This window comes from Stigmatopora argus, chromosome 9 (assembly GCF_051989625.1).
Source record: "Stigmatopora argus isolate UIUO_Sarg chromosome 9, RoL_Sarg_1.0, whole genome shotgun sequence".
Classification (NCBI taxonomy): Eukaryota; Metazoa; Chordata; class Actinopteri; order Syngnathiformes; family Syngnathidae; genus Stigmatopora; species Stigmatopora argus.
The window spans coordinates 11,984,443-12,005,583 of record NC_135395.1 but is presented as its reverse complement, the minus strand read 5'-3'; the positions used below and the strand labels follow the sequence as shown (position 1 = coordinate 12,005,583).

Genomic DNA, 21,141 nt, shown 5'->3' with positions numbered 1-21,141 from the left:
AAGAAAAAAAAGAAAAATATTCCGCAACATCATCACTACTCTCTTTAAATCTTTTTAATTGATGGTGTTCTATAAAGAAGATGACCCAATTTCTCCCCTTAGGGATAATTAACGATGTGTAAATCATGAAAAGAATCTTTTATTCATAAATTCCATGGCTGCGATAGTGAATCCACTAATCCAGGCTAATTATTCTTTTTTCAGCAAAATTTGGGACATGGCAGACTACGAATCCAGATGGTTGTTGAGCACAATGTCCGTCCGTGGACTTGGAATGCCCCTTCACCATTAGACGAGGTTCCAGATGGGTCATTTTGTGTGGATTCACTGTTATCTCATGTGAGTAATACATTCTTTTGGAGAAAAAAATGCAATTAGTTATGAACAGAAAAAAAGGTTAAGCATTAAAGCAGCAGCATGTGCGCAGTGGTGACATCAACTCTGAAGGAAGGTCCAGTAAATGAGCATCATTAGGTTCTACCATAGCCATAAAGGTGATCCAAAACTCCTCGGGGCCACATTTAATCACCGAAAAGCTTTGACGCAACATGAGAAGTATGAAGCATCCCATTTGAATGTGACTCACATCAACAATAATTATATTGGGCTTTCACAACAACTGCAGCAGTGACAAAGTACACAAAACTTCAAATAATGATAATGATCGAGACTCCAATAATAAAATGCAATCCCTTCCTTCACATTGGCACTTTTGCGCAGTTTTATTCCTTGTTGTTTTGTGGTTTTGAAGCTGTTCGTAGTTGTGACGTAAGTAGTGACGGCCCGGGAGAGAATGTGCTGGCATCGGTAGTAATCCCTGGGTCGTACTTTGGTGTTTTTTTTTAGCCTCCAGAATTTACTTTCACTGCTTTTTACAAATAGAGAAAACAACACTTGAAAAAGGGAACATACCTGAAGCGGAAAATGAAGGTTTACAGTTCAAAATGGGATTTGCTAGCGTTGGGTTTATTAGAGTTATTGTTCCTTTAGGATTTGAACTTGCCTTTGTAACAGTGACAAATGATATTGTTGAGCTGAATTTAATCTATTTTGTTGCTTAGCAACCCACGCATTATGAGGCCGTCATCCTTACACAATTTAATTTTTTTTGCAGTCGGTGTTGTATGAGTTTACATTTAGGATTTGTTAGTGTTAGGAATTAGGAATTAGCAAATGTGTAATGATTTTGGCAATAGTTACTTAAGCCTTACACTGAGGTTTGACTGGGAAAGTAATAGAGGCTAACTTTAACTGGGTAAAGCTTAGGCTTCAAAGTAAAAGTCAGTTAAAGGGTTTATCAGGGTTATACGTATTTGTAAAAGTTAAGTTTAGTGGCTACCACAACTTCAACTGTCAACATTTTCAATAGACATGAAAATTCATATCAATCTGAATAACTCTGCTAGGTTTTGATGGGCATTATTTTTCAACTTCTGCATTTCAAAGCTATATGGCATAAAAAAATATTTCTTTAATTATTCATGTCCAATATTATAGTTCGAAACTTAGCCTTACTGAGTGTCTCCGCTATTCCAACTTCCATCTATAGTGTGGCGGCACTTCCTGCCATTGTATGCCAGGAAAACCCAAGCACTCTTGGCTGCTCTCTAATGACCTGCTTTATCCAGTCCTGAAACTTCACACACCTACACACACACACACACACACACACACACTCACACACAAAGGAAAGAAATTGAGTAGTCCAACCACAAACACATTCACTTTCTGTTGAAGTGCCTCAAACCGCTGACCAGGTTGGCCAAAAAAGCTCTTGATCTGCCACAACCCTCTCGAAAAGCTACCCAACCACCTACTTGACCAAAGTGCAAGTCACTTATGGGTATAATTGAAAGATTTTTTTTTATACCTAGAAAAGGCTTTAGCCCTGAATTAAACATATGCATCCTCCAAAAAGAAAAAGGTTCATGACTTTGTCAATGAATTGCTTCCAAACATATACACCATTTTTTTGCGGGTCTGATCGATTAACGCAAATGGGAGAGAAGACGTAATTCAGTGCACGGCGCCCAAGCTTCAGGATTTGCGGGGAAACCGCCCTTAAATCATTTTGTTGGCAAGGGTGGCTGCCAAGGTATTTTCATGTCGTGGCCTGCGTCTTTGTGGACAGGCATGGTGGTTGACCTCTTTTACATGTCTTTTAACATAGCGGAAGGTGGAGCCTCTGTCGTAAATCTCTACAAGATCCAATGACTTTCTCACAGAGTCTGCCTTTAAGAGGAACGTGACAATGAGGGTTAAGTGTAGTATCACGAAGTCTCTAAAGTGGGGATCATACTTGGATTATTCACTAAAAAAGATGACTTGGACATTTTTCTGTTAGCTGAGTCACGCGTCTTCACCCTGAAGGCTTGACCATTCTTCAGACTTAAGTTTAAAAATGCTTCATATACATAAATTGTTGGGCTTCTTCTTTTAAAGCAACAAAAATAAAAAGCCACTGCTTTCACTAACTTGACAGTGATGACAAAGGAATTTACCAAAATGCATAGTGACAAGCCACAAAGCTTGTAGGAGGATGACTTTTGGACAGATGAGACAATGCTTGATTTTTGGAAAGTCTCATTAACTCTATGTTTACTGAAAGAACTCTATACCTTCTATGAAACATTGAGGAGATGGAATTAGGTTCTTTATGGAGCCTGGAGTCTGTGCAGTCTGTTTGCTCTGAACCAGAGTTTGCTGAATTTTCCAGAATTTGTAAGCCCACTGTAGTTTTTCTGGAGACTATTGTAAATCCAGTCCTGTCCAGTTTTTAAATACCAACACTGACAATGTCCAAGGATCTGATGAATGATGTTGTTTTCGCCAGGGAGAGTAGCGATCCATCCCGCCATCATCCGAGGAACGTTTGGGAGGACAAGTAAACCCATCACGCTGCATTTTATGTGCCCTCGCTCAAAATAATAGCGGGCGCAGGAATTTACGGAGAACCTCGAAGCCGCCTCTGTTTACCAAGTAGTAAAAGTGAACGCAGCCCGGGATGGAAGCGTATGCTCGTTTTCAGACGACGCGTTCGCCGACACTTTTCGGTAAAGATGTGCAGAGAACGTTGTACTGCTTTGAAGAAGCCTCATAAAAATTCCTGAAAGCCATCCAAGATTCACTTGTTCAAGTGGTGGGTACAACAAAAGCATTAATGGGTCCCATAATTGTGACTTTATGGACTTTGCTGCTTTCCTTTTCCTTCACAGCTGCTGAATCTCTTTTTGACAGTACAGAAACCACTGCCAAATCCCAATAAACCTCTTTTCCAAATGGACTGAACGTCCACCTCAGCACCGCCCCTTTCCAAAGGCCAGCTATCCCGACAAATATCGAAGTGCATTTGAGATCTCCAGAAAGTGAAACATAAGAGGAGGAAGATTAGATGTCCAAAGAAAGCAGATTGCAAGTGTAGAATAGGAACCAGGTGCAGCCTTTGGAGGGTATTCACAAAACTGAGACCAAGTAGATTTGATCGCATGGAAAAATTGGGGAGAAACCGATGTCTCCGAGTAGCAAACTCCCAGATCCTCTCAAATAACCTCGATAACACGGATGGAAGAATCAGTAATTGACAATTTGTTTTGGTGTGATGTTTTCAGAAATTTCTGACATTTCCTGGGTTTGTACTTCAAGACCGCCTGGGAAAATCTCCTGATCAACAACAAATTTGAGCTAATTACAGAAGGTTATTGGTTCACTATGCTAAATATAAATAAACTCTTGGTACCTTAATTTACTTGTACATATTGAATCTATCAAAATGTATTGCATTTCCATAAATGTCCATTCTTCTTTCTGCTGTGAATTTCGATAAGTCTGTTACAAGTTAGTCACTGATTAATGTCCAATCCATTTGACGTGTGACCGTGAATAACGTTCGTTCACTGCCAACCCTTCAGCTTCAAATGGATTGGACGATATTCTATTTAAAAAAAAAAAAGTATTTTACTATATTAATCCCAACAAGTCTGGCTCTTACATTTGGAAGAAAATTGAATAACATTGTTGTGGTTAGAAGAAAATCCTTACTATTGTTACATAATAATATACGTGGCTTTATAGTGGCGTTATTTCACAGCCTTTGGTTCAAAGAATCGCCAACAAAAGCATCGTACGTCTCACCACATGCACGCCTCAGCAACGTCCGCTCTGAGATGGCGATGACAATGAAGTCATTTCTGGACACGTTGGCAAGCAAGTGACAACAACAGTGACCAACTAAAACAGACCAAGTGGAGGTTCTTATTATTGTAACCTTCTTTGCCCAAGACTAACAACAATACGCTGGAAGGGGATGAATAGCAATATAAAAACTAAAAGAAAAACTGCGGGAAAACAAAAAAATCCCTAGAGACAAATGGACGACTGGATCTTTGTCTGAGTGTGGGAAAAGAATGGTCTTAGGTAAATCAACGGCGTCTGGCGAATTCAGAAATCGATTATTTTGCTCCCCTAGTGGCACGATTTGAATTTGCATGCCACCTCAACGTTTTTTTGGGGGAGAAACACTATAGAGATACGTATGTTCTTGATTGAACAATTTCAATTTATTTTTGTGGACTCTACGTGGAGGCGGCTCAAGGTCACAATCCTCAAGACCACCTCAGTTGAGTCACACAGAAAATACCAAACAAGGCCTCTTCCTTTCAATGAGCCACGCGGCAATGGCGACATGAGGGGAGGAGAAAAACAAAAAAAGCTGGAAAGAGACAGCGAACTCAACACTTCTTTTTCTAAAGAAAAGCTGACCTACAAGTGAACTCACAGAATTCACGTTGGCGGCCAACGTAAGCAGATGCCTGCTTGTCAGCCTCTTATTTATGCATTATGAGAGGCGGCTTGTGATTCTGTAAAATCAGCAACAAATGGAATTTCCATTAATATTGGGGGGGGGGGGGGGGGGCTCCTTACTGACTCATCTTATGCCCAATTAAAACCTTTTCATGCACAAATGACCCTCTGAGGGCACTCATTAGTTGCCATTGACCGCATTAGACATCCAATCTTTTTTTATTGGGAGTGCCAAATGAACCTTTATTAGCCCCTTCCAGTCAAAATTGATTGGACGTCTATTCACGTCCAAGCCACTCAAACATAACATTCACAGCCAGTCCTTGCAGTTTAAACAAATTGGTCGTCTATTGCCATCAATGTCATGCAATGGGTAAAATACAACAATGCAATACTAATAGAAATAATAATGCACTTTTGACAAATATACAGTTTCCATCAATGTATTGGCTATATTATACTGGACATTGTATGACAGAATATTAGTATCACCTGTTGCAAGTAAAAGAAACTGTTGGGAATTATGGTGATAGTTAAAAAAAACATAAATCTAGACTTATATGTAAAAGGATATTTGTGGGAATCTCTTTCTGAGTTAAGTGGCACCAGAATAGAACTAGAACGATTTCAAATAATGGAAATAAAGCTTGTTAATTTCTTCTAATAGAGGAATGTAATTTCAAACAAAAACACCCATAAAATCAACAAAGTTTCCAATTTATGAAGTCGAACATGACATGCCAGCAAGAGGCGTCAAACTTGTGAGGAGTCAAGAACAAATATTTAATCGGCTTTTTTGATTATTCAGTGATTTATCGCTAGAATGAAGCATTGTTAGTCAAAAATAGCTCCCCCAACGTGGAAGCAATTTCTGCTCATTAGGCTTCTATTTGTGCTCCGATTGGAGTTGTTGTTTTTGGGTTTTTGTGCCAGAGACGATCAAAGCCTTGCCTTGATGTTAATAGTGTACGCCCGCTGTTGTCTCAGCAATTGCGGGACTTGAACCGTGCAAAAGAAAAACAACATTTTCCTACCTTAGACAATGAAAGCACAATAAGCAGATTTTGAGTGTAAACATGCCATTTATAACTATTATTTATGCGTTTATGATGTCAAAATGTCTATTTTTGTGCGGATCCAAATCCAAGGGATTTACTCAAGTAAAGTATGCAAAATGTGAGCAAGTCTATGTACTATATTGTCATATTAATACACCCCCCTTATTTAAAATAGTATATTTCGAACTAAACCAATGTATTTAATGGCAGAAGCACAGTTTTATGAATAATAAACCGTAAATAAAAATACCAGTCACGAAACTAATATAAAGTCACCCAATACAAACTCGGCACATTTTGTCAACATTTAGATGACATTTCAACTTAAAACGTAACGTGTGACGTTTTGTCTTTTCACAGTTCTTTTTTTGGTGTCACTCTCTCTCTCTCTCTCTCTCTTTCAAAATGTCCCCTTTTGATTTCCCTTTACTTTGTGTGGCCGTCGCCCGAGGCATTTACAGTCCCACTTGCCCCTCTGTCCAATGTGAACGAGCCCAACACGGACACAAGGTGCTTTATGTAGGTGGGAGGTAACCGGGCCATTGAGACACAATGAGCATGAAGCCCGGACCCTTTTGAAAGCCCAAAGTGAAAAGATTAGGACTTGAGAGTGGGGCCTGGGAAAATCCACCACTCAAGTGGACCAATGAGCAAAGGGAAGCACAAAGAAGTCATGAGATCTTCTTGTATTTTATTTGACCCCCATCAAAATTCATTTGCGTGTCACTCACCTGCCAAGTCCTTTTCTGCACATCTCTTGTTCGTCTGTCTGTCCGTTTGTTTATTTGTTTATTTGGAGATGACATTTTTGTCAGGATGCCTGCTTGAAAGTCCTGAATTCCAGCAGATGCCTGTTTAAAATAAATAAATACATTTTAAAAATATATTTAAAAATAATTGGATGTTGACATTTTTGTCACATCGAAGCTTTAAAATTATATATATTTATGCGTACCTTAAGGATTAGTACCATCAAAAAGAAATACTATTGACTTAATAGTTAAAGATAACCGGGACCCTGATTAGGAAAAACAGTGTTGAAAATGACAGTGACTTTTTTAAATTACAAATGAAAACTAAATCTGACTTTAATCACAGTTTAGCAATTCAAAAAGTCAAATAAAATTCAGTCTCATATTGCAACTGTTAGAAAAATAACTGATTTGTAGACTGTCACTCAACATCAACAATAACATTCTTTAACAAAACTAATATTTCTTACTACTAATGAGGATAAAGCAGTTCAGAAAATTAAACAAGAAATGATGTAATTCATCAGAGAACATATTTCCATTCTTTATAGATTACTATAAAATACACTATTAAAAATCACAAATTAACTTACACCTTAATCTCGTGATGAATACCTTACCAGTATTGGTCACCCCAAAAATAATACAATTTGACTCTAGCAGAATAATTTTCTCGGAAAGCTAATCTTAGTTGTATTTTTTTCTTCTTAAAATTTATCTCCGTCTGCGTGAACTACGAAGCACCAAAAGCCAACCGCAACCTTTGTTCTTATGGCCTGCATGTACAGTATTCACCAAGTGGAAAGGCATGTAATGCTTTGCATATGATCAGCAGCATCTTTTTTTGCCAACATGTGCATAGAAGCTGCGCGTTTTGCGCGGCCGACTCCAAGCCTTTCAACACACATGAAAGCGATGTTCCGGAGCTGTCGGAAGAAAGTTGCGCATCGCCAGTGCCGTCTTATTTGCCCTCTCTTTCACTCCGCTTTCAATCTTTGAGGTTTTCGGAACGGGACGCCAAAAAGGCGCAAACCTTGTCGTCACGAGCAAACCTTGTCGTCACGAGCTCACGCCGCAGACAGGCCTCGCCGCGCCAAGTGTTTGTGATGCCCTGTGACACTCTGCTACTTCAGCGTTATTTTACGCTCTAATTAGAAGCCACTGATTTACTGTTTGCGCCGGTCAGCCCGACGTTGTCTCGCTTTTGAAACGTCCGCCACGACGGTTCGTGTAGCTGACGTCGGAGCGGCCGCTTTTAGCCCGTGCTGGACCGCAAGGCCGACAATCAGTCATCATCCGGAACCGCTCGCTTGTACAGCAGAACATCGGTTAATGATGTTCGACAAGCGTGGCGAAAACTGCTGTGCCAGCATGCAATTAAGCGCCAAGTCTTTTAAGACACGCAGCTAGAGCAAGTTGCAAAAAATGTTAAAAGTTTGCAATCGATGATTTTTAAGATATCTTTTTAAAGCTTTTCAAGCACAAAATGTTATTTTTTAGACAGTGAGGACACCACAGGGATCAAACCTTCGACCCCAGGACCGTGAAGCCGGCGCACAGAAAATTCAAGACTAGTGTTCCCAGTTTAAATGAACAGGAAGTCTATCGCCATCAATATTTTGCAATGAGTTAAATACTAATGGAGGAAAAAGATAAATCTACTATAGTGTTAGTTGGCACCGCAACCATTGTTTGTTTTCACACATTTTAATTTAATTAATTTAGTTTTTCTTTGATTAATCTTGTGATAATTTAAACATGTAAAATTACAATAACATATTGCGCGAAAAAGACCTTGCCTGAAAAAAACATTGCACTAAATTGTCCAATCTTTGCTTTATTGTTTCACTGCCATTGTCGAAGCGGTCATTTAATGAGAAAACAATCATAGATCTCCAGAATGTGTCTACAGATTGACTTATGACCGGGAACAACAGCGTTTGATTTAAAAGCTGAGAAGTGCATGTGCTCGGGTGGAACATTTATACAAGGACCATACGCAGCTGCTGTTGGCTTGAGCTCAAGCTGAGTGCATCCTGTGTAGACGTGAAGCGGGTTTACACTAGCGCGCGCCGCGCCTTATTCTGATGTTTATCGCCACCCCCCCGGTGTCACAAAAACAAGAATGTGCAGTTTCAGATTGGATAGGTAAACCACCCTAGGTGTATAAATCTTCACTAGGGTACCAACTATTAGTGATTCACAGCTGTGTTCTAAGATAATTTATCCAATAAAACATTCTCAAGGACAAATTAGTTACCTCTAGTTTTGTTTTTTCTTTCCAGAACTCTTTGGGAATTCCATAAATTGGAGCAGATCTTGTTAAGGTGAAGCTGGTGATGAAGTGCAACACACCTGGAATGACACTTAAGATAAAACAAAGGTAAGGGATTAGTACATTAGTGGTTATGCAGTACATCTTTAAATTCCAAGGGAGGGCCAAGTTTTCAATTAAATACCATTTGCGTTGCATTGATAATGAATGCGGACTAAAGGAGTCACTAGGGCTGGCGCTTATAATCATCAATCTTCATAAACATTTCTCTGGAGGGGGAGGCGTGGTGGGGCCAACATCAGCAGCTCTCTGCCACATCCTTTCCTGTACTTTTCTTTCCTTTCATAAATACACCTAAAGTCAACATGGAAATCATTTGAACGAAGATTAGATACTTGATGACATTTTGCGGGTTCATGAGGAAACGTCACGTGAGCTCCGTGGGAAGTTCAACGGCGCCTCGTTCGCAACCACAGTCACAGGTTGTAAAATCTGCGAAGCACGCGAGTTTGCCAGATCACTAATGCTGTGGAAGACATCAACAGTTTTTGCTCATTGACTAATATGTACAGTGGGGCAAATATGTATTTAGTCAACCACCAACTGTGCAAGTTATCCTACTTGAAAAGATTAGAGAGGCCTGTAATTGTCAACATGGGTAAACCTCAACCATGAGAGACAGAATGTGGAAAAAAAAACAGAAAATCACAGTTTGATTTTTAAATAATTTAATTGCAAATCAAGGTGGAAAATAAGTATTTGGTCAATACCAAAACAGTACTTTTTGGGGCTGTTGTTGGGTAACACGGACTTTCAACTCCTTCCACAAATTTTCTATGGGATTGAAATCTGGAGACTGGCTAGGCCACTCCAGGACATTGAAATGCTTCTTACGAAGCCACTCCTTTGTTGCCCTTGCTGTGTTTGGGGTCATTTTCATGCTGAAAGACACGTATCATCTTCAATGTCCTTGCTGATGGTAGGAGATTTTCACTCAAAATCTCTCGATACATGGCCCCATTCATTCTTTCCTTTACACAGATCAGTCCTTCTGGAACCTTTGCAGAAAAACAGCCCCACACTTGCACAATTGGTGGTTGACTAAATACATATTTGCCCCACTGTACACATTAGTCGATGAGCGAAAACTGTTGTCTTCCACAGCATTAGTGATCTGGCAAACTCACATGCTTTGCAGATTTTACAACCTATGACTGTGGTTGCGAACGAGGCACCGTTCAACTTCCCACGGCGTTCACGTGACGTTTCCTCATGAACCCGTAAAATGTCATCGTGTCTAATCCTCGTTCAAATGATTTGCCTCACTGTATATTATGCCTTGGAAACGCGATCATGAGTTTCAGATCGCATTCAAATTTGCGGCATTGAGAATAGTATTTGAGATATTGGCATTGGTCAAAAACCGTAGATCGAGCTTTTGTACCCATAAAAAAATAGTTTTTCCTATTTTCTCTGAAAATGTTATTTCTCACATCACTTTTTATAAAGAATATATACTCATTAATTCATTCCAATTGGTCACTTTGGGTAGGCCGAAAATGGAATGATTTCTATTTTTTTGAATATCACAAAAAATACCATTACTTTACTGGGGTAATAAGATTATTTTCACTACCATTATTATGGAAAAAGTTCATTTAAACTTTGTAATTAGTACTGACAATCAGTAACAGTCTAAAAGGTTTAAAAATTCAAGAGAGCTTTAAATAAATATTTTTTTATTCTGTTATTGGCTTTTTACAAGTACAAAGCATACAACATGTTATAGTTTTATAAAAAAGAAAGAAAGTGGAAAATACTGATGTTACATATGTAACAGATGTAAAAAATAGGTCTTTAATGCTTACTTTCTCCGAAAGTAAGAACATACATTTCGGCATTTGAAAAAATATCCATAAAAACACAGCTTAAGTAATTTAAGTTAATAAAATGTACAAAAACAAAGCAACCATACAACATTTTGTCAATATAATGGACAAAGACACCAATGACAAATGACTCCACGTTTGAATTATGTGAACACTGTACACAGTCTGAATGCTATTTTTTTCTTTGTGATCCATATGCTGTTAACATGTTGATTGAAAAACAAAAACGACAGAAAAGAGCTGAAATGCAAACTATAGTGCCCAAAACCACAAAAACACAAATTTCTCCCCATGCTGTATTCCTCAAATGTGTGTAAGGCAGGCATCTCAATTCATCATCACTCTTGGAGAAATTAGCCAGCTTTCTGTGCAAAAAATAAACTTTAGGCGATAACTGGTGAAGAACGGGTGTGATTTACATGGGAGGTCTGCAGGTGTGGGCCCATTTGAACGCACACGCTTCCTCTGCAAGGAGATTATAAAAGTCTGAACAGGAGTTTTGTTTCATTAAACAGCTGGAAGTGTTAATTGAATCTGCCATCTTATCTTTCGAGATGCGAGGGGGAGGCAAAATCGGTAATACGTTTCAGCAAAATACACATATGGGGTCATTGATTTCCAGAGACAGGCTTCTTCAAAGGGTACAAACAACGTATAACGGGATAGCTGGGCGAGAGACTGGTGAAACCTTTCCAAGGTGATTGCAGGTGCCGTTGGTTGTGCCTTACTACATTGAGAGTCGTCATCATTTTTGTTTTTTAAAACCACATCGAGATAGTCTGATGTCCTTTTCAGCGAATGTCGCCGCAATAAATAGTCTTATACATATTGTTCCGCCTCTCCTTCATTTAGAATGGTGACAGAGCCGTCCCCACTGTTCATTTCAATGTCCTTTGCCGATGTGTTTTCAGGTAGCATGGCTAAGTCCTTGAACACATCGACGTAATGTCCAAAACCAGGGCCCCAGCTCAAAAGATTGTCCCAGTTGAAGGCCCCTGCTGACGGACCCAGTTTATGAGGCAGGGTGTTGTGCTTCTCATTGGAGGGCATCTGGGTCATACCAGGACCCCCTTCTGCCCGCCGGCTTGAGTACCGCCTCTGCTTCAGCCTCCCTCCATAATCCTCATCATCCGCGTCGGACTCGTTCACTTGCGAGAGCTTGGGTACGCGGGAGCTGTAAGAAACTGCTTTTTCCCGGTCATACTCCATCTCTGAGCAGGTGAAGGAGTCATGCGAGTCACTCTCGGAAGAGGACTCTGGAGCGGGGATGCCGTCAGCAGGGTTGCGGACCCGTGACAGAGGCCGGCGGCAGTCTTCTTCGGAGCTGGAGCGCCCGTGGTCAGCGCTACAGATGCTGGGGTTTCGAGGACGTGGATTGTTCAGCCGCTCCACTTCCTCGATAGAAAGCCCCACAGGGGGGCCGGTCTCCAAAGGGATCTGCTCGATGGGCTGCTTGAGCCGACTCCCCGGGCGAGATGTGTGCCCGTGGCTCGCCATGGTTTGTGGACTCTTGCTGCGCCTCCCCAGCCGGGTGGCATAGTTAAACATGGGCGCCGGCTGGCACATGTCATTGTGGAGTTCCAGAGGACTGCCCTCGCGGCGAGCTAGGTTAAGCTCCCTGGTTGGGGTGTTTCTGTAAAAGGAAGAGGGCTTGGTGAAGGGGGCAGGGGAATGCCTGGATAGGTGGTTAGGCGTAGGGCAGGCTGAGTGGGCGTGGCTAAGCGGGGTGGATCGAAGTGCTTGAGTGTACTGAGGTTGGTAAGTGTAACTGGTGGCGCCCAGGGGTAAAGGGGACTGCCTTGCAAATCCCAAAGGACTGTGCCTCTGAATTGAGAATTTGGGCGTGTGGCTTCGGAACTGCTTGTAATGCTGAATGATGTCTGCGTCGGATGGTGCGATGCTGCTGGCATTATCGATGTCATAGTGCTCGATATCAGCCTCCGGGCCATTACAAGGGGCACAGGGAGCACTCGGGACAGCTTCATTGCTGTGAGGGATATCAGACTCATCGTAGATCAGATACGGATTCTCCCTCTCGATTATATCTGGTTTGGGATTCCCTTCAGGTTGCTTTCGGACTGTCATATCATCTCCATAAGGTGGGATATTATCTGGATCATCAAATGCCACATTTTCACTGCCTTTCTTCTTTTTCTTCTTCTCCTTAGGTTTCTTCTCCTTGGTGTCCTTTGGGACTTTGGTTTTGTTGCGCCCCTTGCAGTGGTTACACAAGATGAGACTGAGCACCACCAAAGCGAGCACCGTGGCACAGCTTCCGACGATGGCAGGGACTGCCCAAATAGGAAGAATCATGGCATCCGTCGTAGGGTTTTGACTGCAAACAAAGCCACCGTTGTTGGCTGTCTTGCAGGTGGTCCCTTGAGGGCACTGGACACCCAGGCATGCCACCTGGGTCTCACACATCTTTCCAGTGTAAAACTCGGTGCAGACGCAGCTGAAACCCAAACGGGGATCTGGCACACAGCTTCCTTGGTTCTGACAGGGACTGGATGCGCAGTCACCAGGTGGAACGCACTGGTATGTGTACCATTGGTTGATGCACATTAGGCCATCCCAGCACGGGCTGCTCTCGCACAGGTTTGGACCTCTGCACCCAATCTTGACTGATGGACTGGTCTTTGATAAAGCAACGAGGCTGTGTTCACCGGTGAAGGGTAGGTTTTCGCCATTGTATTTAACAAAGGCCAGGCAGCCATCAAAACCTGCCAAGGAAAAAAACGTAGAAAAGAAAAAGGCATTATTGGCAAGTAAGGCACAACAATTTCCTGAACTAAGATCAGTACTGATTGACTGATTCACTGGGGCTGGTGCCTGCTTACTTCCTCTCAAACAAAACAGGATCTGGGAGCCTCGATCACAACAAAAGGAATATTGTTTGGACAGCTAACTGGTGGAAACAAATACATGCTCAACTTGCTGATTTACATAAAAAAATGGTAAGAGTTCTATCCAAACCAGTTGTCTGAGCTGTTGTAGTTTCCAGACATACATCTGTGTTCGATGAGTGCGTCCGTATGTAATTTAATCTCTGGCTTTGTGTATTGCCAAACACCACTGCCTCCTCAGTAATGTTAATATTTATTTTTATTATTATATTCACTGCAGTGCACTTTCAGGCCATTTTGTGTTTGATCGTTAAGCATTGAAGATGCACAGTCTACTGTTGATGTCAGAGCTGGTTGACGTGAGTCTGCCTGCTCGGAAATGTGCCCTCCTCCAACAAATCAAGATTATTACCATATTAGTCTATGGCATTAGATTAGTTTTCCGTTCCTTGAATGTAGGAAATTTTCTATGCTGCATTCCGTCTGTCTGGAAATACTCTGCTTCACCCCTTCCAAACAGGCCTCAGCACAGCCTCGAGGATATCAGATCTGTGATTTAGCTCTAAAAACCGAAGCTGAAACTACAAAATATCCTCAAAGGCAACACACTCTGAAATCTGATTAAATCGTTATTTACTCTTTCCCCTCCTACTTTTATGATTGATATTTGGATAGAGGAATATTTTGTCAAATATTGTAAATTCAAAGCAAGGAAATCTCAGGGGTGGGAGTCAAATTGAAATAAGATCGGCAATTGAAACTTGAGATGATTTATACATTTTTTGAGGGTTAGCAGAAATGTTGCCTGTCATGCAAGCACTGATTCTTAGAAGTACTTGTGGATATGAACATCACCACTCCAAGACTCCATCAATGACCTTAGATTTTTAGCATAACACATTTTTGTCACCATGCAACTGTTATCCAATCCAATCCAATCCATTTAGGTCTTACCAATTGAAACATTTTACTTGACTTTATCATTCCAGATCCATCCCAATGTGACCGGAACCCTTCAAATTTGAACTGAAGATTCCTGCACTAGAATCTCACCTGCTGCAGTTTTCTGGTGTTGTGGACCGGGTGGGATCCCTCCGAGGGAAAAGCTGAGAACGTGAAGACCTCCAAAGTCCTGGGTTGGATGCTGGATGACGCGGGAATGGCTGTTGTCCACTTGTATCAAGGTGGTGGAGCCATTCTTAACCAGAATGAGTGTGTGCCATACTCCATCTGACAGCACTACATCACCGAGGGTCCTTTCCACTTTGCCTCCCACACCTGCCTCTGAGATGTAGTGGATGTTGCCATTTCTCAGCTATGGAATGCAGATAAAGATTTGGTTATTTAAAACCAAACCCACAACACCCACAAGAAATAGAAGTGTTTGATCTTCATCTTTACTCATTACAGGCTTAGTTTGTATCGAAAGAGCAATCTAACACCCTCTATAGTACTGGCACTGCTTTTTGTGATGAAGTGTACTTTTTGTAGGAAAAAAGGGTATTTTCACATTGTTCTGCACCGTTCCACATAATTGTTTTTTTTTTTCGTTGGCGCTGATAACTAAAACTCCAGACTTCCTCTCGTGATCATGTTCAATACTTCAGGGGCATTGACTTCCCTTGGAAAACATTTTATTCCAGAGCTGCCTTGTTTCATTATTTATAAGTTGAATCAATCTGACTCTGTTTAACCGAAGGAACAGCCTGTTTGGTGCTCTCAGGCAAGTCATGTGCGAAAATGGTGGGTAATACATTAACAGGATCGGACATGTAGAAGGTGGGAGTAAAGTTTATGTGCGCAAGTCATCAAATATCTGTTTCCTTACCTTAACAGTGGTGTAATTACTGCTTTCCTGCACATGCAGCAAGGTGCCACTCTTGCCACGTGTCCTGAACTTGACCTCCAGACGGCTGGGAACCGCAATTTCTCGGTTCCCACCCTGCAACGCCCGTCTCAGTAGGACGTCGCGCTTCGGGCCCTGCTTTAGGGCGTAGTCCAAGCGTCCGGTGCCATCGAGGGATAGCGCTGTGTCGGCTGTGATGTCTGTGGAACAGAATGGAACAAAGACAAAGATTTTTTCATGATCTGTTGCAATCTCCAATGTTTATCTGTGGCTTTGAATCGTTACTTGTTCTACAGCTGCTGGACACTCATGTTGATTTTTTCCACATTCAGTTGCCAGACCCACAAATTGGACTTTCTTTGCTCACTCATAATTACAGATAGACTGGCCAACCTTAAGTACGGAGGTCCAATAAGAGGGTTCCATGTGCCACTGAGCAATGTAGTGGTAAAAATTTTAAACTAATTGTAATATTTGTTGTAATATTTCAATTTTTAAACTGTATTCCAACTAGTACTGTTTAATCTTTAGATGGACTTTTACTAAAATGTACCTCTTGAATAAGCCTTGGTTTCTAATTTGTTTCCTTTATTTCTCAAACTTACCCTCTGCTATGGAAATGTAAAACAGGTTGTATTTTTTATATGACTTCTTTGCCAACAAAGAGAGTAAGATCTACTATACCGCCGACACATTGATAACGCTGCCTATACAGCAATGCCAGGCAAGCTAGATCCCACCAGCTGTGTCAACAATATCACTGTCTTCACCCTCTGAGCTGTTGAAAGATGCACAGCTGTGTCTCACATTTTTCTTTTGGGTATTTTCATGAAGAAGGAAGAATAAGACAAACAGCTGTCAAACACCACATTGTTTGCCTCCATGCGCGTTGCGTGCGAGGAATACTTCAAATCAGCAAGCCCTTGAAAATTTGAGCGGTCAGGTAGTGACACTGCATCCAGCAATAGATGCCATCCTATCCTATCGATTATACATTAATTCAAAATGCATACTCCTAATCTGGATTAAGAAAAATGCATCAGTGAAGTATGTCAGTGGACTGTGATCAGTTACTTTCTAAATCCAAACTGGTTCTTACGTGTCCAGCAAAACTCAATGAGAGTTGGACAAATGTCTTTATGATCTTTGCGTCCTAGGCCACTATTAAATACAAAGGTTATTTTTCCATATACATAGCTATATATTTAAATAAAATAATTGTGCCAAATTATGTTATTTCTTGCATTGCAGGTCTTAAAATAAATGCAACAGTTTGAAATGTCACAACCCTCTTCCGACTTTGCTACAAAAGCAAATCACTGGAAAAAGTCAGTATTATTAGAAGTGAGTTTTGATGTTGACTATTTTTATAATCAAAGAAACAAAGGTGAGACTAAGGCAGCTGGTATTCAACCAATATGATGTGGGAGTCATTACGATATTTGAAAGCCTCAAAGCCACATTTAAAGGTGCAGACTTACATTTCTCACAGTATTTGCCAGTGAAGCCATCCACGCACTGGCACTGCTGCCAAGACCAGTGGTCTAAGCAGGTGCCCCCGTGTCTACAGGGGCTGGCGGTGCAGGCTGCCTCCAATCTTGGACATCTTGAAAAATAGACAATCAGATTTGTCAGTTTGACAAGCCAAACCGAATCTTCAGCAAAAGAGGCAAAGGACTCTCGAAAAGAAGTTTTGGATGATTAGCATATTAAAAGATCTGCCCCTACTTCAACAAAAATGTCTGCCATCCCTCAGCGTTTAAGAAATGCTGCTAAAGCTGAGCAGATGTCCCACAGTGAGAGATGAACAGATGGAAGCAAATGGGGAGAGGGTGAAAGCAGGGTTGAACGGGCGAGGGGCGGTCGGGTCGTGGGGGTTACCGACCTGTCAAGGATGCCGTGTGATGCCACAGCCTGACTGGGCTCCAGCGGGCGACCGTTGACAGCCAATTCCATGATACAGCCTATAAAGTCATGGGTGGCGACCTGGCCGCGTCGGTGGAGGACAGACTCCATTGACCTCACGCCCCCCACCGAGAGACGGTTGGGTTCCACGTCCAGGATCCTACACGCAGAAAGTAAAGACACAATAAACAGTTTAATCATAAATTCATTGTCATTTCTCAATCCCTGGTCATGACTCTGTCCTAATCTCTCATTCTCTTGGGTTTGACTTTTCCTTAACTCCTCAAAGACTTAATTTGAACATTTCAAAGATGAAAAAAAAAGAACATCACAAAGCAAGTTTTGCTGGACATTTCTCAGGCATTAGGTTTCTTGAGAAAGGCAAATGATTTCAAGTTCAAGCTGGAACAAACATATTGTTGAGAAGAGACAAAAACAGTCTTGATTTTATTTGAGGACAACTTGGCCATAGAATGCTCGAGTGAACTCAGCCAAGCGAGCTTCTACAGTTACCTCACTTGTTCCCAACGTGGCGCTCGGCATGATGACTGTGAGCTGTTCCGAGACATTTGCCGGGCCACGATTAAAGAATACTCATTAACACCACACAGAAATTACTCTGTTAAGTCCTTCCTTGAGTACTTGGCAATTTTACCGCCACCATTATTGGCGGGATAATTTTACGCCCCTCTAATAAAGGCCAAAAACGTTTTTGGTCTAAACGGTGATGAGCAACAGACATGCAACCCCTGACAAATATTTGGCAAATGTTGGCCAACATTGCTTGTTGGGAAATGTGTGTTGAATTATTATTATTTTCTTTTTAAGGGGTGTGGAGTGTTACTATGCTACACGGAAAAAGAAACATAACAGGTGGAAGAAAACATTTGGAATCTGACAATTACTTATGGAGTTTTCCAGGCCTCAGCCATTGGATGTGTCATCCCGATTTTGGTATATACACTTGAACTGGAGAAATGATGAGGGGAAAAACACTTGTATGCGTGCACAATTTTGTCTTACCAGTCAGTGTGAACGGCCACGTTGCTCACGGCACAGTAGCCTGGTTCCTGGTTGTCGCCGCACAGGTCTACAGTCAACGAGGCGGCCTGCAGGACAAACAAATTGTGGATTATATACCTTCCTAGACAAATCCAATAAAACAATATGTCTTCTTTGTGCACATGCCAACAATCTTGGAAGTTGCAAAGCCTCCAAATCTTAAAATCGTCCCTTGTGTGCAACCAATGTTGCTATGTCAACATTCCAAGGTCTTGGTCTGGACTCACAAAAGTTTTGTCCTGTCTCGTCTCAAACCACCCAATGGGCAGGACTCGGGATATTCGGTCTAGACTGCTATTCTTTAAATGTGTTAACTTGATTAGAAGGAGAAGAAAGGTTGAATCAAGCAATAACATCAATTGTGGTGTTGGGAACCCTCAACTAACTGTATAATTTACTGCAACTAGAAAATGTAAAAATGAGCATTTTCAAACCAAATTTACATATATGGTATGTGCTCAGTGAATTCTGGTATCAAGCAAGTCTTGGTCTCGGCTAGTATGCTCTTGAGCACAACACTACTGGTCCAGTTACAAGTAAAATAATCCAATTCTGGGACCGCCTATTGAGGACTGATTGTTTACAGTGGTGTCAAGGGATTACCCAGCAAATGCATGTAGGATCGCGCTGTGAAAATCTATATTAGAGTATAGCTTTCTTCAGCTGTCAAACAGACATGGTCATGGTTCTGTGCTTTGGTGATAAAATTACTCGATGATTGCTTAAAATTGAGCTCTCGAAACTGTGAAAGCACAAAAAAAATGTAAAAAATGGAGGCACCTCTACCGCACCCCTGCTGTATCTTATGTAAACACGGACCACACGAGACTGAGATCTCAGAACACAAACCCTCAACCAGCAATGTATTTCTCTCTTTGCCACACATGGGGCGCACATAACAACGTGACCCCTTTGAAGAGCCGTGAAAAATGTCAGAATGACATGAACATTTTCCGAACTTCGAGTAATCAAAGGCCATAAAGCCTTGTAAATGCCACTTGCTATCCAGTATCTTGCTGTGGTCTGAGAGGTTTTTTTTCTTTTTCCTCAAAGCCTTTGAAAATTTGTCTGTATTGCTTTTGTGTGTGGCTAAGGGAATGTGAGGCGAGCACCGCAACTGCCCATTGTTTTTTGAGCAAACCGTGGAACTGGTCTTGTGCCGGGGTGCAGTCTGTGCAGAGTCTTACAGACTTGTTTAATTACTATACTACTTTGATTGGGTTCTACTGTGACTAGTGTCATGCATTTAAATAAATCTATATGTAATAAGATGGAGACTTGAGTCCAGAAATTCAGTAGTATATTAGCTTGTCATGCTGATCACCAACTGGCCCACTGCCATATTTACTTGTCACTTGTGATGTGAAGACTAAAGAATCCTATTCTTTCCATCCACATCCAAAGTTACTATAATAGTTTCCAAGCTATCACTTTTCAAAAATTAAAAAAACAATAACTTAACAGTTTTTCAAAGTGCCCCTATGAAATTTCCCCTGCTCCATGGGAGATTTTTTTAGTCTAGTGGGAGGCTTATTTGATAAAAACTGTCGCACGCTTTCATGCATTCTTATTGCCACTGCATGCCTGCCTGAATGAAGCCTCTCATTTCAAGAGACAAAATTTTAATCTTTTAGACTCTTAGATCCTTGTATGGTAAATCACAAACAAGCAATAGAATTGTAATTACAAACTGTGGATGCTGTAAGCAGAGCTCACAGTGGTCTGGGAAACTGCAATTATCTGATGGTGCAAACAACACGCTGGCTGCTGTTTAGCCAGGAAACCTCAGGACATAAACTGTGTTCTATTCTGCGTTTTTCTTCCTCTTACGCAATTAAGCTGTTGCGTTAAACCTCAAACATGTCCCGTAAAAGCGGCCAATCTTACCATCCCAGCCCGCCTGGCAATAACTGTGTGGAACTGCCCATCAGACACTTTTATCATGGTCATCAGTTTGTACGTTCCACTTCCCAAGTTGAAGGAAAAGCGCATCCGTCCTTCAAAGATCTCCAGTGCTAGGAACTCTGCCTTGTCTCCGGTCTGGTTATCGTGGTTGTACATGAGCAAAGCATTCTCCTTCAAGGTGGCAAACTTTATATAAATGTAGTTATTGTTGGGGTCCAGTGAAGGAAATTCCATGTAGGAGAGCTCCTCGAAGCCATAGCTGTTTAGTTCACAGTGTTTACCAAATACACCTGAAGAAGAAAACACTAAGTGAGAAGTTGAAGTTACTTGAACTTGTGTGTTTAGAACAAAATCTGATAGCAATGAATGATATGAATGGAATGGATTACGATTACGTTATGTTGCCTACAATGTTACTTACCAAATGGGCAGTGACAGTAATATCCATCCACCCGGTTCTGACAGGAGCCACCATTAAAACATGGGTTACACTCACAGTAATTGATGATGGAATCACATGTTTTTCCTGGGTTCACAAGACGATACACATTAACAGATGAAGTTATGGAGGGGAAAAAAAAAAAGAACGAACACATTCCCAACAGGTCGAGTTGCACACATTTTCTTTGCCTGATTCAGACAAAGAAAAATGTCTCATTGCTTATGAAGCCTTTTCTACATATTGCATGACAGAAAAGTGAAATTGAACCTGCTTTTTTTGCATTTCCCCCCTTGAAATGAATCCAAAGAATCTTGAAATATTAATAGGTGTAAAAGTCCACATATAATTGAAAGACTTCTCA

General features: G+C 41.3%; 1 protein-coding gene and 1 long non-coding RNA gene across 3 annotated transcripts in view; one reads left to right on the top strand and one right to left on the bottom strand.

The window, feature by feature from the left end:
• Positions 1–203: 203 nt before the first annotated feature.
• On the top strand, positions 204–13,728 carry LOC144082085 (uncharacterized). The gene is made up of 5 exons (XR_013303140.1): positions 204–339; positions 8,896–8,993; positions 12,943–13,312; positions 13,373–13,449; positions 13,634–13,728. It is a non-coding gene; the product is annotated as an uncharacterized LOC144082085 (long non-coding RNA).
• The window catches only part of fat4 (FAT atypical cadherin 4), a 77,580-nt gene continuing 67,053 nt past the window's right edge, over positions 10,615–21,141 (bottom strand). Inside the window, exons 10-17 of one of the 2 annotated variants that reach the window (XM_077608916.1) lie at positions 20,760–20,864; positions 20,321–20,628; positions 18,395–18,480; positions 17,352–17,531; positions 16,948–17,072; positions 15,449–15,666; positions 14,674–14,935; positions 10,615–13,497 (exon numbers count right to left, since the gene is read on the bottom strand). In XM_077608916.1, the coding sequence (XP_077465042.1) occupies positions 11,594–13,497; positions 14,674–14,935; positions 15,449–15,666; positions 16,948–17,072; positions 17,352–17,531; positions 18,395–18,480; positions 20,321–20,628; positions 20,760–20,864 (3,188 nt within the window). In that variant the 3' untranslated portion in view covers positions 10,615–11,593. The remainder of the gene's footprint in view (positions 13,498–14,673; positions 14,936–15,448; positions 15,667–16,947; positions 17,073–17,351; positions 17,532–18,394; positions 18,481–20,320; positions 20,629–20,759; positions 20,865–21,141) is intronic. The other variant, XM_077608917.1, reaches the window with a different exon arrangement.